Source organism: Anser anser (genome assembly GCF_964211835.1).
Source record: "Anser anser genome assembly, chromosome: 3".
Classification (NCBI taxonomy): Eukaryota; Metazoa; Chordata; class Aves; order Anseriformes; family Anatidae; genus Anser; species Anser anser.
The window spans coordinates 79,825,389-79,843,862 of NC_139722.1; the positions used below are offsets into that span (position 1 = coordinate 79,825,389).

The 18,474-nt window shown below is 36.6% G+C and overlaps 1 protein-coding gene across 5 annotated transcripts in view; it reads right to left on the reverse strand.

Moving 5' to 3' along the window:
* The window catches only part of SIPA1L2 (signal induced proliferation associated 1 like 2), a 138,703-nt gene that overhangs the window by 72,591 nt on the left and 47,638 nt on the right, over positions 1–18,474 (reverse strand). For all 5 annotated transcript variants that reach the window (XM_083829588.1, XM_083829591.1, XM_083829589.1 and 2 more), the window contains exons 3-5: positions 7,962–9,665; positions 3,530–3,663; positions 1,178–1,366 (exon numbers count right to left, since the gene is read on the reverse strand). In XM_083829588.1, the coding sequence (XP_083685714.1) occupies positions 1,178–1,366; positions 3,530–3,663; positions 7,962–9,426 (1,788 nt within the window). In that variant the 5' untranslated portion in view covers positions 9,427–9,665. The remainder of the gene's footprint in view (positions 1–1,177; positions 1,367–3,529; positions 3,664–7,961; positions 9,666–18,474) is intronic.

Sequence of the window (18,474 nt, forward strand, 5' to 3'; positions counted from 1 at the left end):
AGAGAGCAACAGGAAATTAGGAACTCTTATATTCAGAGGAGAATGCTAATGATTTCCTTTTATTGTTTTACAAGAAACACTGAAAAACACAGGAAAAAATGAGGACATTGGACAAAATTAATTTCCAATTAAAAGTTCTCCAGTGAACAAAAGTAGTAAAACATACATACAAAACTAGCTTAATATTCCACCCCCAAAAAAAGAAATTCTCTTCCTCTGTCTACCTCTGCTTTGTTTTAAGCAATTGTTACAGTCACAGGAGAAGACAATTCTGGTAGACACCAATACGTTTCACACAATCGCTACATTTGAAACTAAATAAGCATTAAAAAAAATAGTTATATCACCATTATAATCAACTGTATTCATCAGCTGCTTCAACTTCAACAGACAGATATTGACTTTTGCATTGAAAATGCAATCTTTACTTTAAACGAACATAAAGCATGGTTTCTAAAATTGAACTAAAAGCCTTCATAAACCTGTCCTTCCAAATTATTCAGAAGCTTTGAATTTACTTATTAGTTTTTAATGAAGCAGATTCACTTTATCAAACCCAATAAACTTTATCATTTTTCTCTCCAAATTTAAAGCATATAAATATTTCATTGCTGGTGCAGTTAATTCATTACATAGTCTCAATCACAATTTCAGTTGTCTGAACCCAGAAGCATTCTATTCTACTAAAACTACTGCAAGTTAATCAGAAAATTAGTGTTTAAAAAAAAACACAACACAAAAATGCAGAGATTTAGATGCGGAGACTTAATACATCATATCCTTTTTCCACCTTACCTGGAAGCAGTATTAATAAAATATATTAGATGTGTTTTCATTTGCATTCAACATTTGTACATAGTAAAGGACAAAAAAGACTGTGGACTATTAAAAGTTTAGTCATAATCTTTCTCCCACTCACAGGTATAAAGAGAATCACTATAGTCTTAATCATTTTTCTTAAGCTGCAATATATTTAAAAAACAATTTGCTTAGAAATTCAAATCTCATTTTGTCTATAAAAACACACTCTGAGTAAATAATGGCAAAATCAAGAAAGTGATTAATTTGCATTAGAGATCCATGTTTTTCAATATTACCTTCATAATATTTAAGATTCCCCCCTCCCAAAAAATGAAAAAAATAATTATTCCTTAAATAAAAGTCATATTCTACATACCCCTTGTTCATCCAATTTAAGCAGCTGTTCAGGTACTTTGGGTGAGTTGGAAGCCTGCCTCAGGCACTGAATGCTCAGTTCTGGTATTACATATTCTAGTACCTCTTTGAGAGGCAGACCTCTTGCTGTGCCATGCCTTGCAGTGGATGGTATAGCATCTTCTAAAATTGCTCCTCTAAGCGTAGTAAGCTGCAATAAAGGTATAAAACATTTTTAATTCTAATACTACAAAGACTTAAAGATATTCAGGTTTTATAAAAAGCACTGAAGAAAGAGTAGGAAGAAAGACATCCATATTTTCAATTTTTTAAACCAGTAAAAAAGATTACAAAATGACTTTTAAAAAGTAAGCAGGCTCTTATTGTCTCAGTGACATATTTGTGGCCAACAGGACTAAGGAAGTGATTGTCTTTTTGTATGTGACACTGGCGAGACCACACCTCAAATACTGTGTTCAGTTTTGGGCCTTCCACTACAAGAAAATAGAATTGTTTGAGTGTGTGCAGAGAAAAGCAATGAAGTCGGTGAAGGGATTAGAAAAACAGACTTATGAAGAGTGACTAAGGTCATTCAGTCTAAAGAAAAGGAGGCTGAGGGGGAGACCACATCACTGTCTACAACTAACAGAAAGAAGGCTCTAGCAAGGAGGGCGTCAGTCTCTTTTCTTAGGTGACAAGCGATAGGACATGAGGAAACAATCTCAAGTTGCACCCGTGTGGGTTTATACTGGATATTAGGAAGAATTCCTTTACAAAGAAGTTGATTAAGCATTGAAACGGGATCTCTGGAGATATCTAAGATACATGAAGATGTGGCACTAAGGGACACACTTTAGTGATGGGACTCAGTAGGTCAGGTTGATGGTTGGACTTGGTGATCTTGAGGTCTTTTTCGAACCTCGATGACTCTGTGTTTCTAAGTTTTTTGTTTAAAGAAATTCATTGATGATCTTATTAACTTATTCCAATTCCTAAGATTTTTTTTCAAAAAAAGAAAAAATTTCAAAACAGCAGAAAAACTAAAAATTATTAATTTTAATGCCATACTACCCTAGAAAACACAGTAGTTGAATGTGAGGTTGGACAGGTGAGGAAAGCTACAACTAATGGCACCTTCATTTACCTTAACTACCTGTTTTTTAAACCACTCTGCTTTATCGCCATTGGATTTTGCAAAAAGGGATGTTTCTTAGTAGTGAGTCAGCTAAATCACCACTCTCCTCACACAGAGAGGCCTCTTTTTTATGGCAATGAAGGAAAAACCTAGCCTAAAAAATCTTTCTACATCTGTTTGTAAAAGCACATGAACTAAGAGGCATCAGGAACACTTCCCTGTGTTCTAATAGCAATAAAAAGCAACAGTCCTAAGGACAGTTAACATTGTGTCATTGTGTATTTTTATACAAATCAAATCTAGTTGCTGTCATAAACAAGAAATTACTTTTGCAACAGACACTAATTGGCTTGAAATAAAAATGAAGAGAAATGCCGTTCTACAACAACCACAAAAGCTATTCTGCCAGATAAATAAAAATAATTGTCTTATTAACATATTAATAGAGTAGAATAAAAAAATTAGTTGGAAGAGACCTACAAAGATTGAGTACAACTGCCTGACCGCTTCAGGGCTAAGCAAAAGTTAAAGCATATTGATGAGGGCATTATCCAAACACCTCTTGAACACTGACAGGCATGGGGCATCAACCACCTTGCTAGGAAGCCTGTTCCAGTGTTTGACCACCGTTAAGATAAGGAAATTTTTCCTAATATCTAAGTCTGAAACACCTTAGTGCAGCTTTGTGCCATTCCCTTGCATCCTATCATTGGTTACCAGGGGGAAGACTTTGGCACTTCTCCATTTCCCTTCTGCAGGGACTTGAAATATTCCTTCCACAAATATAAAGTGTATAAAAACATTTATCTGAGAAGAAAGCTTCTAAGAAAGTAGTCTGAAACAGAATACAAAAAAGTACACTTAAGTTGTAGTATAAGCTTTCATATTTTTCCCCTCTCATTTTCCGTACATTTCTTTTCTTAATCTTCTATTCCTACAATTAGAACCATAACATCTAGCAGCTTGATCAAAACTTATCTTCAGTTTAGTTCTTATTATCTGTTCCTATGTTTAAGTCTTGGAGATATGTAATTTCAGCCAACTTACCTCCTCTTGGATGCCTGTTCAAAAAGAAAAAAAAAATTTACATAGCAGGGAAGAGCAAAATTTTGTTCCAGGCAAACATCCCTTTCCCATTAACAGATTTATTTTCCAAGTTAGCAACCTATCCCCAGACAAACAACCAGTATTCTAAGTTAACATTCCAATTCCTTTGCAGAATTACTGAAAGAATATTACCTCACTTGTCCTGAAAACTATCCGATAGTTGAACTGAGATCCTTCTTTTTCCTTAGCATCTTCAACCTTTTCCCTCCGGATGCTGACTGCTACAGGTCCAAGATTTTCATCTATTCCAAAGTAATTCTGATGTTCTTTTGCATAAAAGTGAATGAAGAATAAAAAAGCATAATGAAACACGAATCTCCTAGGAAGTGTTCAAATTCCATTTAAAAATAATTGTAGCAACAAAAAATATTATTTACTATTAAATTATTATACACTAAAGCTGCATTTCTGAGGGACTTTGACAACCTAAGAAAATGGACTGACAAAAGCCTCATGAAGGCCAGCATAGAACTGCACCTGAGACAGAGAAACCCATGAAACAGCACAGGCTGGGGACAAACTCTCTCTAATTGCAGCACCCCACTTCCTGATGGAGGGTTACAGAGAAGGCAGAGCCAGACTCTTCTCCAAGATACAGAGAGAAAGGACAAGATGCCACGGTCATAAGATGCAGCCCCTCACTGAGGAGAATCAAACACAGGAGCAGGTTGCCAGAGAGTTTGTGAATTTTCCATCCTTGGTCAGAAGCTAGAGGGAAAAGGTTCTGAACAGGCTGTGCAGAACCTACCTGTAAAGTTAGCTTTAAACATGGAATTGGACTGGACGATCTCCAGAAACTTCCTCCAATTTATGGTTAATGCTATAATGGTTAATGCTATAATTCCATGTTTTAAATAGCAATGAAGTAACAGACCTGCTCACCACCTACTTTCCTCCCCTCCTTCCCCACCTCCGGCATTCTACCTGCATGGATTGTCTCCTACTTCTAGTGTTAAAATAAAACTTGGAACCTTAATGGGCAAATGGAACAGGATTTTACAGACCATAACAATATTAATTTGTGCGTGTTTGTGTATTGAGAGTGATAATCAGAGGCCAAATGCTTTCAACATTAAAGCTTCCCAACAGCTGCACATTCAGGCTTTGACAAGGGGTAAACATCTCAGTTAAGGTTTCTACAGCCTTACATTTTGATGTAAATATAGAAAACGGTATTCCACAGTTACTAGATTTTTTGGCAGCTATATTACTGAGCAGAAAAATGCAAGCTTGGCAGATGTCTGCTAACTTCCTGTACAACATAAGAGATACAAAACTAAAGATGTTATGAACATATATTAATAAAAATTATAAAATAGTTTCAAGAATGGGAATTGCAGAAACTGAAGTAAATTTGAAAATAACACTAGTACTGATATTGCAGGATGTGGAGAAAACATTTTTAGTTCAAGGTTGGTGCTTTATTCGCTGCTTTTTAATATCAAACTATAAACTCATGAAGGTCTGTTGAATTTACTCATTGATTCAAAAGTGTCTACTGGAGATAAAAGAGGAAAATAAGTTCTGTTTTCAAGCTGTTCGAAGAGAGGCAGTAAAATACTCCTGTTTTTTACTTCTTCATTTTGAGGAATAGTTGCCAACTTTCACTCTAATCAAAAGGTTTTACCTTTTACCTATACAAGACTGAGTTAACATAAAAACTTGGTAAGCCTGTACATTTCTTTTAGGTCATTATTGCAGTTTGATATCAGCACACAGATATGATAACATTAAGAAATAGTTGCAAGCATTCCACAAATAAAAAGCACAGTAATAACAGTCAAGTCTTGAGGTATTATGAGGATAAATCACACAAGAGGAAAAGGACTCATGATGACATTTCAACATTTCAATTATCCTTAAAAAAAAATCACAATTTTTTCCCTCTTCTCATCCCATTCTATCCCACAAAAAATGTAGTTCACCAAAGGACACCATTAATAAATCAAAACCAAAAGATAAAATATTTTAGCTTTTGCAAACCTTAACTGGAAACTGAGAATATATTTTCCATAAACTTTAACATATTTTACATCAGTCTTGTCAGATTTGATTTTAACAATAGTTACAAAGCTTATAAATATGCAGTATAAAACTAGAGCTCATTTCAGAAGACTGAATTCCAAATCTCTCATTTCTTGAAAGGGAATGGAATAATTAGTGCTACACATGGCAGGGTGTTTCTTCCATGCATCTTAAAACAGAAATAAAACTTGTATGCTGACAAGTGCCAATTACAAAACTGTGAACTAAATCAAATATGCAGAAAGTTGTTTCTCTTTCACAGATATCTTGTTAAAGGCAAAGAAAATCAGTAGCATTGCATGTGTCTCTATATACAAGTGACTATTGTTTGCTAAATTTTCATTTCATCCTTCCACAATTATTTTGCTAAATTCAACTGTGCTATTAAATCTACAATTCAATGAACAGTCAGCAAGAAGAGCTCACTGTCATGGAATAGCATCAAGTAAGACTCAGTATGCATATAAATGTCACTTTTTCTTACACAGGAGATCAGCACAGCAGCAAGACATTTTGTTGCCTAAGGCAAAATGCCTGTTTTATTTCCTCTACCCACAATAAACTTTGCTTAGGTAAAAACTATGTTCAGCTGGAAGTAATCTTGAGATTCCCAAAAGCCCGATCCCTTCAGATAACAGATACTGAAAATTGAGTTTTTGCTGTTTGCCTTGACTTGCTCACTATCACTCCTAAAGAGTTTCTCCAATACAGATTTCTCTTGGGTAGCTTCTGTTAACAGCTCTATAAAAAAAATATGTGGAACAGGGCATGGCTTACAGATAGCTGTAAAGGTAAGAGGGTAACAGCTTATTACTGAATATTAAATGCATCACAACATTTACTCCTGAAGAATGCTACCTACAGAACAATTAACGAGGACAATAACAATTTACATTCCAAGTATTATACTATGTGGGATAAAACTCTCAGATACTATTCCTTAAGTTTTTAAGGCTATTCTAACATAAGCATACTTTACTTTAGTCAAGAGATCATATGTGCCTAACACAAGAACAGAAGTTAATTAGAGCTAATTACATTTGCATCAACTTTCCAGAAAGGTCATTAGTTTTATTTAAAGCATATTTAAAGTGGTTTCTCTTTGTATTTTCTTTCTCTCTCCAGGGGGATTTTTCTTCACACACAAAAAATATGGTCAGCCTTTTGGAACCTGTAACTCCCACCCCGCCACCATCATAAAAGCATTTGACAAACTAGTCCTCTTTTATTTGGCTTAATCCTCATCAGTCATTTCCATCTATGCCAATTCTCTCTTCTCTATCCCTTAAAAAGCACACCACCCTTTTCTCAGAAATTTCCCTTCATTCTCTTCCACTCTTGACTCCCTCAACATTTTTTGACCCTTTGCAACCTAACTTAAAGTCATTTTGTACCTTTGAATTTACTGCCCATCCTTGCTTAGCTACGGGGCTTTCTCTTCCTTCTACATCACAGATCCAGATTCTTTCTTCCTTCTCTTTTAAATGCATTGTGTGTTTTTTTTGTTTTTTGTTTTTTTTTTTTAACAGGATATATGTTCTAGGTTTCTATCATATTGTGAAACTGTACTGGACCCTATTTCAAGTCCCTTGTGAAGGGTCACAGGAGGAAGGAGCACAGCACAGTGCTCATTTCTTGCTGTTGAAATAGAGTTAGAAGGCAAAGTAAGTATGGTTTCAGGAAGGCTCAGGCAGTAGCCAACAATCTTTTTAAGGACAGAAGCATTTCTTTCTTTTAATACCAGTGAAAAGATTGAGCTACAACTCATAATATGGAAAGGCTAGAGAGGTAGTTTGGGGTTCTCTGTCCCACAAAAACAGGGATTGCACACACACACACACAGGATGCAGTCCTGAATACAAAGTAGGTCGGTCTAAGAGGAAATCTCTTATCTGAATAACAATTCAAGCCAAGTTAGTTTCTCAGTTCAGAAGGGTACCCTGCTGTTTAGCAGCTTGAACATATCCAAAAAGAACAGGATAAAAGGCTACGAGAAAAACACAGAACAACCTTATTTAGGCTCAAAAACTAAGTATCATCAAAAGCTCTCTGTTTAATGGGTATGCATACGTGCATACATACATGTGTACAGTATGAAAGGCCCCAAAGACACAAGATAACAGTGGAATCTAGAAGGCAATGAGGAGCCTCAATAATAAAACCTCCTCTTTTGGAAACACCTTTTAAGAAATATTGATTTCCACTCCAAGTATCAGTATTTCCAATACATTTGCTGGATAGAAGTGTCAACTTTTCCTCCTGCCCTCCAAGAAAGTTTGGTACAGAGAAGTTAATTTACCTACTGATCTAAATGAAACCACACTTAGTTAACTTAGACAAATACTGTTTAGCTTTATAAATAACCCACTGGTTGCTGATTCTTGCTCTCCCAGAGGGATATTAGGAGGCTTAATTTTAGTAAAGAGTTTCAAGATCCTCAGTGATACTTAGGTACTCCTACAGAGAAGAAAAAAATCAATAAGCAAGAAAAAAATCTAATGCACTCACACCTCAAATCAGCTGCATTACAAAAACTTACCTTTTCCGTAGAAGAACTTGCGGTAATAGTACGCTCCAAGATCAATGTGTTCTATGATGTAACGCTTCACTTTCTCTCTGTGAATTGACTGGTTTTCTCTTGGTACTTCCAGTACTGAAACACCAGCATTTGTGCAATGAGAACTCAGAGAGGATTCAAAAGAACAACTTTCACCTGAAGAAAAAGATGCTGAATTTGCCCTGGAAAGTGCAATCCGTCTATCTCCTTCTCCACCAGTTTCATTCCTGAAGTAAGGGCAGCTCAGTACTAAGTCATTGCTTTTCCCATCACCCTCATCAGCATCTAAATTCTCTTTTGAATTGAGATCCTCTTTGCTTCCCAAAGGCGATTCACAGTTTCCTGTTTGGCCTGCTGGCATCTGAGTTTGTGATGCAGCTGAAGCCCCAGTGGTTATATTTTTTCTTTTTCCCACGTTTACTCTGGTAGCCATTGCTTCATTGATGTTAAACAAAACGCTCTGAACATCATAATGTGCAAAACACTTCTGACAGTTCCAAGAACGCACGTTTCTGTCGAGTCTATCATCCAGATCAGACGAAAATTTAAAGGTTTCATGCTCACTTTTAACTGTTCGCAATTTTCTAAATAGAGATGTTTCTACTGTTTCTGATTTTAGTCTCCTCTTAAAAGATTTCTCCCTGTCTCGACCAATAAGCAGCGCACTATCCATATAATCCAAACCAGAAATCCTGACAAATTCTCCCCTGGAAATCTGTGCAGCAGCATGCAGACTTGGAGAAATGGTAGGATCACAGTGGAAAAACTCAGAAAATCCAAATGGAGCAAGGGTTTTATGTTCGAAGTTTTCTACTCTGTATCCTCTTAGCATTGCAAAAAAGTTTTCTCCAGACAAGCCTTGTCTATCAATTGAAGAAGTACTTCCATACTCTCGATGAAGGGCTGCTCCAGTATTTGGGTTAACAGCATTCTGGTCTAACACATCTTCAGCATCAATATCACTTATCGTCACATCACTGTTGCTTCTTTGCCTAATGGGATGAAGTCCCCTTTGAGGAGAATGAACAAACAGATCTCCAATAGAATATTTTCCCTCTGCAAATTCCAGTTCTAGTTCTTCTTGCTGCCCTTCAGTTTGGTCATTTTGTCCATTTGGATGTACTGATCCAACACTCTCGTAACTAGCTGGAGATCTGCTTTCCCAAGCAGCTTTACTCAACTCCTTAGAGCAATCCTTTTTAGGCGGCCATTCAGATACCCTTGCTCGAACACCCATTTTAGGCACAGCTGGTGTACCATTTGATTGATTATTTTCAGCTTTGCTAGATACATTTGAAGAAACAGGAGGACCCATGCTACCATTCAAAGCTTTAAGCTTTCTTGCAAAATAATCATCAGATTGCATGCTTCTTGAAGACTCCCTGAACTTTGAGGAAGTTCTGCTAATTTTGTGCTTATCTTCTTGCAAAGACCTTTGATCACTCATGTCCAGTCAGGGGGAGGGGAACCACTAGTGTTACATAAACTTATTGTTAGCTTTATTATTACATTGTTTTTTATGGACCAGTAAACTGCAGTATAAATATACAGTTACTGTCTTCCCAGAAGAAGCAGAACCCTCAGTGTACCATTTTTGTACAACTCCTGGCAGGAGACCAATCTTAAAACATTTCCTTCAGTTCAGATGCATTCAGTTCAGTGTTAATCCAGGCAAATTTCTGTTATCTGTTTGTAAAAGAAAAAAAATAAAGAAGCGTATTAAAATGTTTATAGTCAACAATGGTAAGCTTTCAGTGTTGCTTGTATATACACAATGCCCCATGAAATTGGAAACAACAAGACTTGCTTTCTGTGGTCTTATATTCCTTGCCTCCTAAACCCCAGCAAATGCAAAAATCCCAGTTTTATCCCAGTTTCCCATATGATCCCCACAGGATGTAGTTTGGACCTACATATCTGCTCATGGGCCAACCAGTACATGCACAATGAACAGCAGACCAGGTTCTGCCAAACCTAATAGACATAGACATTTTTTCCCCTCCCAATCCTGACAGCAACTTTGATGCCTATTCTTTATCTAATATCACTGTTTGTTATTGTTGTTTTTTACATAACATGAAAGAAGAACACAGCCATCTCAGACATCTTTTTCAAGCTTGCTTGAAACAGACTAACACATATAGGAGCTACTGGGGCAAGACTGCTGAATAATGTAAGCAAAATATATGAAATAGGGCCTTAGATAAAGAAAAATATCCCATATAAAAGAACATTTTAAGGATTAGTAAACTCTCTGGAGTGAATAAATGTATTTTTTTCCTTCCCAAAGAGAGATTTCCTTACATTCCTTTATTTATGCTGTAGAAAAGTTAGAATTGCTTCTGTTACATTATATTCCTCTGGCTGACAATTTAGACTGTTAATGCAGCTACTGTAGTAGAGAATGTCTGCTGCCTTCCACAAATAAGAAAAGAGAATAGGCCTATTGATAAGTGTTAAGTCACTTACAACTTTGGAATTACTAGGACATAAATATATATATTTTTTTCAAACGACTATAATGGTGTTAAGGATGACCATGATTCATGCTGTGAAGATTGATTTGCAGGCAGAACCCATGCTTTAACCCATTACATAAAACTATACTAAAATATTTATTCCTCTGAACAAAAGTGGCAACATAATGATCTTTTAAGATGCTGCATATAAGCATAATATGCATTTATGAGAGTTAAAGAAGTCAGGTTGAATTAGACTGAAACATGAATTCTCCCCTTATTTCGGTGAAGATAGGAGATGGTAAGAAGAACTCAGAAAAATTTTTCTTTCCCCCTTACGTTTAATGCCACAAAAAAAATCTCAAAAAAAAAAAGTGAGGCAGGGAGACAAATTGAAATTTGACAGAGTAGTTTTTCTGCTTGACAGGAAAAAGAAAAAAAAATCCACAGAAAGGTGTGCTTGATACAGTAAACTTGAAGATTCTTCTAGTGAAAGAGGTTAAAAACCAAGCTAGAGTTACAGTAGCACCATGAATACCAGGGTTTCTATGTGACTCTTACCAGAAACAGGTAACAATAATGACGACAACAACATATCATAGCTTACTGTCACTACACAGACATTCCTCAAAACTCCTGCTCAATGGCCAATGATGTCAATTAAAGTTTTTGGTTCCTCATAGGACTCAACTCAAAAAAATGTTTAAACAACTAAAGTTCAGAAAAAACAATCTTTCAGAAGTAGCAGGTAGGATTTTTAAATACAGACTTATGAAAATATAACAAAAAGGAAAATACCAATAAATACTTTTAACATTTTTGTGGCACAAGTAATATTACAGAGCTAAAATAAAAGAAAGCTTCTATGGGATTCACATGAACAGTTGACAGCAATTTTTTAAACATTTCTGAAGTTTTTTTTATATGAACAGTAACATTTTTACATAATTCAACTTTACCAAGTAAGAACACTGAAGGATGACCAAGCTATTCCAGAATCCAATTTATCATTCTGCGAGAACATGAAGTAGTGAAAATGAAGAGATCAATTTCACATATCAGGAAAAATATTTAGCTTCTTAAGGAAGATTAATACTTTTTTTTTTTTAATTACAGTAAATTACATCTTCTAGCCTTCTTGCCTTCACCTACACAAAATCATTCATAGAAGTCATTACTCTGTGCAACTTTTTTTTTTAAAAAACAAATTCTTACGAAATGAGAAAATACGTGGAAGGCCATAAAAGGCTATCCTGCAAAAATTCCTCTTTTTTTTTAGCATTAACCCTTTTTCTGTCATAAACACTTGTGCAAAAGCAGTGATTTGGGCCAGGAATATAATCCAGGTTGAAATTAAATCGGATATGACATGGTGGGAGGCAAAAAAAGAAAGAACAACAAATAAACACTACCACCCCATTTATTTCCAATCCAAATCCATCACGTGATTTACTATTTAGCCTCACAAACTGCTGTATTTGTACATAGCAGGAGAGAACCTGAAGGCAACAGGAAAGCAAAACTTCTTTTTTCCAGTGGTGTTACCTTAAATATTTTGTGAAGTATGGCCTGAATATTTTAAAACAAAGTACAATGTAAGAAGTACCATGTAAAGAAAGAATTATTCTTTGCTATGTAAAGCTGGTGTGACAGAAGACCAAAGTAACATCTGTTTTAGAATTCTAGATTGACAATTTATTAGAAATAATATTTGAAGAAGTAGTGATACAATGTATTTAAGTTATACTAGTAAACTTTTTTTTTTACATCAGAAGTTGACCTAATTGACAAAATCTGCCTGTTCTTAATTTAAAATGTATGCACTTTAGTACTGACCGTTCCTATAAATTCCTGTAAGTCAGTACAGCAGCATGCTTTGGTTGACAGCTGACCTACGCTATTGGACAGCACTACATTCTGTACTTTTTGATCTTTTTAATGTTTTTCTCTCTCCATAAGAATTTACCCAGTCACAAACATTCACCTATAGATGGTGATACTATGTTATAAACTGATTTTGTTTGCCAAGTTTAATAAACTATTACTTCCACAAAGAATGCTGTCCTGTCAACAGGACCATAAGTACCCCTCTCTGTATAACCCTTTCGGTCAAGTTCTTCATTTCTTTCTCTTTTCTTCTCATCCTAGCATTTAAGAATGGAATCACTGACAGTTACAGTCAAAAGATAAAAAGCTGGATGCCGCCTACCCTGCTGTTGTGCTCTTGCCAACCCTTCCCACTAAGGCTGCTGGATGTTATGCAAATATCTTAAGTTCCTTCCACACTGCTACAAAGACTTCCTTCTGAGCTCAATACAGCAGCTGGTTTGTTAGCCACAGTTACAGTTCTTTAAGATGGAAAGCTTCCAAGTTTCCTGGGGACCTGGATTTATGCCCACAAATGTTCCTGTGCCAGTAGCAGAGCAATGAATAAGAAGAGTACTATTGGACTACCCTGTCAAAAGGCGGCTGTTTGGTAACCCTGCCTTCACGTCAGTCTTGATAGATGGAAATGAATTATTTAAGAAGTCTTTCTGTGGTCATTTTGTTGATCAAGAATTTGGAAATCTGCCCCTATTATTATGTAATGTTATCATCCTAAAAAGGATGCATAATTTGGATGAAAGCGTTAATCTCTACTATTTATCAAGATGACAATTCCATAAAACTGACTCTCGAGCTCTACTAATCTTTAAAAATGGGAAGTGCAATTTGATAAAATAGGAGTATAGGCAAGAAAAATACACCAAAAGCTAAAGATCAGACATTTCATTTGCATTCAATTCATTCTGCACAGTATTTTCTGTGCGCTCAGAGTCTGGTTAGTTTCCACTCTTAAGAGAAATACATCAAAAAATAGTGTTATGTATTTTGCCAATATAGCAGAGTAATAGTTACACAATGGCTACTTTATGGGAATTTGAGGTCTGCAAGAAAATTCTGCCTTTGGGTCCATCCTTTTAAGAACAATGAAAATGAACAATGCAAAAGAGAAATAAATGTAGTTTTAAATTTATTGGTATTGTCACAAATTCTGAATCAGATAACCCACTGAACAAATCTGTCACAAAGTATTTTTTCCTAAAACTAACCTATTCCCTAAAACTAACCTTGCTCATTGAAAGACAAAAAAAAAAAAAATTTTTGAAAACCAGGAAAAACCATATAAAGTTTTGTTCAGGCAATTTCTAAATTGACTTTTTTTAGTTTATTTTTAAAGAACTGCATTAGAGGGTTTTTTATTATTATTTAGGTATTTTTAGTGTAACTATTAAGAGCATTTATTTCTTAAATTTGCAGCCAAATTCTAAATTTGATTCCTAACTTTGAACTATTCAGTTTTCGGCAAAATGAGGGCTATTATTGGTTTTTGAGTGTGTGACCAAGACAGAAAATTCTGGTCACACTGAACTGTGACATCATATCATATGACAGCCAATTATGTCACAGGAGAATTATTACTCTAGATAGGAGTATGGAAAAGGAAGATGAGCTCTTCAAGCATTTGTTTTCATGCAAATGTCTTTAGAAAACCATGATATTTAAGCATAATTGTCTTTAAACAGAATATTTCTTTCAAAGTATTTCATGAGGCTCAGTGAATATTAAAGGATAACAGTAACTATAATTGAGCCACTTATTCAGATTGCAGCTGTGGAAAATGGATTGGAAATAATAAAATGAACAAATTATGAGCACAGTTCATGAAAAAAATGGTTCCGATTATTATACATCAAATTTACAATTAAAGCTACAACTATTACAGTATAAATGGTTACTTATCATATGCATATTTCAGGCACTTGATTAATATGCAGACATAGATAAGAGGCAAAAGAAAGATGGAAAGCCTCTCATTTGACTAACGGAAATACATCTGAGCTGCTATGCAATATTTGTTGCACACTTCCTTTGTTGTGTTGTCTTTCTTTAATTTATCATCTTCAGTTGCAAGATAAATGTGAAAGAAGAAGAAGTGATTGTTGAAATGATAGTTACAGAAGCGTACCCACCTACAGAATAATCTAGCAATAATCATGCCACAGCGTAGATGACTCGGGGGGGAGGGAGAACTGGGGAGGAGAGGGTGAAGCTAATTAAGAGTGACACCAGCCTACATGATTCTGAACAGTGGTATTAGACCACATTTCTTAAAGCTGTGCATTTGCAGTACTTTGGGACAGCTAAAAGATTCAGTGGTAACCACACACTTCTTCAAATATAGTTCTCTCCTCCAAAAAATAACTGGCAGGTAGATGTAAATATGGAGACAGATGCAACGTTTAATTTTGGAGCAGTGGATTTTAAGAATAGAACCTAGAATTCTGCACTTGTTCTGTACTGTTCAATGAAAGGTGGTGGGTTCCATTTTCATTTAAAAAAAAGCATACAACTATTCCTAGTATCTACAGGAACAATTGTATAAGATTTAACAGTAAAAAACAGGCCCCCTCAAAAACATCAGACTTGTTTGTCTTAAGGTCAAGGTGCCCTGTATGTTGCCTTGGCTTTTCCAAAGACAACCTTTTAATAAACCACACCTTCCAACTACTAAATACTAAACTCACTACTTTTTTTTTTTTTTCAAAATATACTATAATCATTTATGAAATGGTACTAAAGACACTGTTACAAAATAAATATGTTCTTTCATATAGCTCATTATATTAAAACACCTATCACAAAGTTCTAGCACTTCTCTTCCTAGATGTAGAGCTTAGTGATATGGTTTAGTGGAAGACTTGTTTGTGTTGGGTCAGAGGTTGGACTAAGTGATCTTGAGGTCTCTTCCAACCTAGACGATTCTGTGATCTTCCATTACTTTCCCTGAATATTCACCCCTTAAATATTGAGGATCAATGGATAGTTTCACTAAGAAACACTGCTCAAGATTTTCATCAAGAAACCTGGATGACCTCTCAGTGAATATCAATGTCTTATCTAAAGCTATTTATGATTATAATATTAATGTCAATGATCTTCAAGTTTCTTAAAAGTCACCTTGCATCTGATGTTTTATTACTATTTTCTTACAACAATACCAATACTCTATTGTTCTACTAGCAAGTTTTGACACTGAGATGCATTAAGGCTAGTTCAATATCCTGAACAAACTAGATAGTAGATAGCCTGCTATTCTTGGACCTCTATTGTAAACTCTTCAGTTACAGGTTGAACCGTGTACAGTAGTAGAGTGAAATCAATTATGTTGAAATCAACAGCAAAACTACCACTGACACACAGACTATGAATCTCTCAATTGTACCCTTCCAATCCAGTTGCATTATTTTAACTGAAATCATGGAACCTCACAAAAATATGCTAAGGCCTAAAATATAATGCAATTAATGAAGTAAAGAGGAAACATCTTAACATGAAACTCAGAATTTTTCCAGGACAGAATTGAAAGAACACATACAAGCACTGATCATTCAGTTATCCCATGAGAAAGAATAAAGAAAAAACTCCTCACAAATTGTCGTAAACCAGTATCATTTTTTGGCAGTCTGATTCTTTACTAATTGCAAATAGAAACTATATACCTGTCAGTCAAGTTCTTGTGTCAGTGAAAATTTTAAATAAACAGAATCCACCAAAGTGTCTTTGTTCCCTTTCATTCCTTCCATTCGTGAATCTACATGTCAGAGGGCAGGAAAACTAGAAAGAACCATAGTTATTGAGCTTTAAGTAATCTGTTTCCTACAGGGAGACTAAAATGACATCCAGAACATAGTTTACATGCATGTACATTATCTCTTCAGGACAGAAGTATGGCAGACCGTATGACTACGACATTTCCCTATCTTCAAGTATTTAGATGTACTTATCTCTCTGCCTGCAACATTTCATAGTAATTACGATTTCCTTGTAAAATCTTTATCCTTAAAAAAACTGGTAATACAGAATATTTATTCCAATTCCATCTTTGAGATGGAAGAGTCTTTAGTACATAACGATACAGATATAACAATCAAGAAATACCAGTCAGCAGATAAAACCAAGTAAATATTGTAAAACACTTTACATATCGAGCATAGTTCAAGAGCTTACAAAGCAGGAGTAAAAAGCTGTTTGTATGATATGTACTCTACCCCAGCCATTAGAACCTGTTCAGTAGGTATAGTGGGTTTACTTGGCAAGGTTTTGGTAGCAGGGGGCTGCATAGGTGGTTTCTGTGAGAAGAATCCAGAAACTGCCCAAGGTTAGATAAGAGCCAGTTTCAGCAGGCTCCAAATGGCCCCGCTGCCGCCCAGAGCTGAGCCAGTAAGTGATGTTTGCGCCTCTGAGAGAACAGATTTAAGAAAAGGGAGAAAAAAAGCAAACAAAAAAACCTGCTGCACTACAGCAGCTGGGAGAGTGAGGAGTGAGAACCAGCCCTACAGACCCCAAGGTCGGTGCAGAAGGAGGGCAGGAGGTGCTCCATGCGCTGGAGCTTGTGGAGACAGGCTGTCCCCCTGCAGCCCATGGGTCCCACACGGAGCAGATCTCCACACTGCAGCCTGTGGAGGAGCCCCCGGTGGAGCAGGTGGATGTGGCCTGGAGGAGGCTGCGGCCCATGGAGAGCCCCCGCAGGAGCAGGCCCTGGGCCGGAGCTGCAGCCCATGGAGAGGCGCCCACAGAGGAGAAGGGAGTCTTGGGGGAGCTGCCACCCATGTGGGACCCATGCTGGAGCAGTTTGCTCCTGACAGATGGGTCCCATAGTACTGACCCATATCTGGAGCAGTTCTTGAAGAGCTGCTGCCTGTGGGCAGCCCCTGCAGGATCAGTTCGGGAAGGACTGCATCCCGTGGGAGGGACCCCACGTGGAGCAGGGGCAGGGAGTGACTGTGAAGGATGGGAAGAGACAAAGCGTCAGAGACTGACTGTAGCCCCCAAATCCCGTGTTGCTCAGGGGGGAGGAGGTGGAACAGGGTAGATGAGGGGGGAAGGTGTTTTTGGTTTCTTTCCTTTGTTTTCTCACTTCTCTAGCTTGTTAGTAATAGGCAATAAATCTTACACTCTCCCTACACTGAGTCTGTTTTGCCTGTGATGATAATTGTTGAGTGATGTCCCTGACCTTATCTCAACCCTTGAGCCCTTTTCGTCATGTTTTTCTTTCCCTTTGAGGAGCAGGAGCAAGAGTGTAGTTGTGCTGGAGCTCAGCTGCCCACCTGTGTAAAACCACCACAGTAGGAGAGGCCCAGGTTAGAGCACGAATGAAGCAGCTTTAGTCTTTGCAGAAGGACGTTTAGTTACAGTACTTAACTATCACACTGCAGCAAGTTTCACTGAAAACCAAGAACTCATTTGCAGTGGTCTTCTCAAGCAACTTGCCCAATATCAGAACCCTACATAAAAGCAGTAATATCTATAGGCTCAGAAATTGTCACATGTCCATGGATTCTTGAATTGCCCATTTGAATGCATGTATTCCCATTTAAACTGCATAATCCTCCAAGGCAGGGACTGTTTCTTTGTCCTGTTCCAACAGGACCCCCATATGATGACCCCATTGTACAGGATGCTACATACTATGATAATCCGGTTGGTAAACAACACATGTAGCACAGTCATTTTCAGAGGCAAAGCTCAGAAAGACAGACAAGACTTGTGCACTGCATTTACACCATTCAAACACAAGGGAAAGGACTACCTTGTACCGATGCTGAGAAATCATTTGCATAACGCAGAGGGAAAGTCAGTAGTTGTTGAATAACCTGCTGCATGAAAATGAGGATTTGACAGTTTTGTGTCTTGGGATAACACCCCCAAAGAAAAACTCAGCATCTGCAAACTGACTAGCTGAAGAATACAGAGGAGAGTATTCATGTTATACTTGAGAAAGGAACGCACTACATGTGTTTCATTTCAATACAAACTTCAGGTTGTTAATAAATATTAATAAATACTAAGGTGGCTAAAAGTTTACAATAAAGTTATTGTAGAACACTGGCAGAAAAAAGCAACTCAGCATTTTAGAAGAAATGAGTGTGGTCCATTATTTTAAAACAATGAAACGAAAACATTCTACCTTTTCCTAGAGTTAATCACATCAG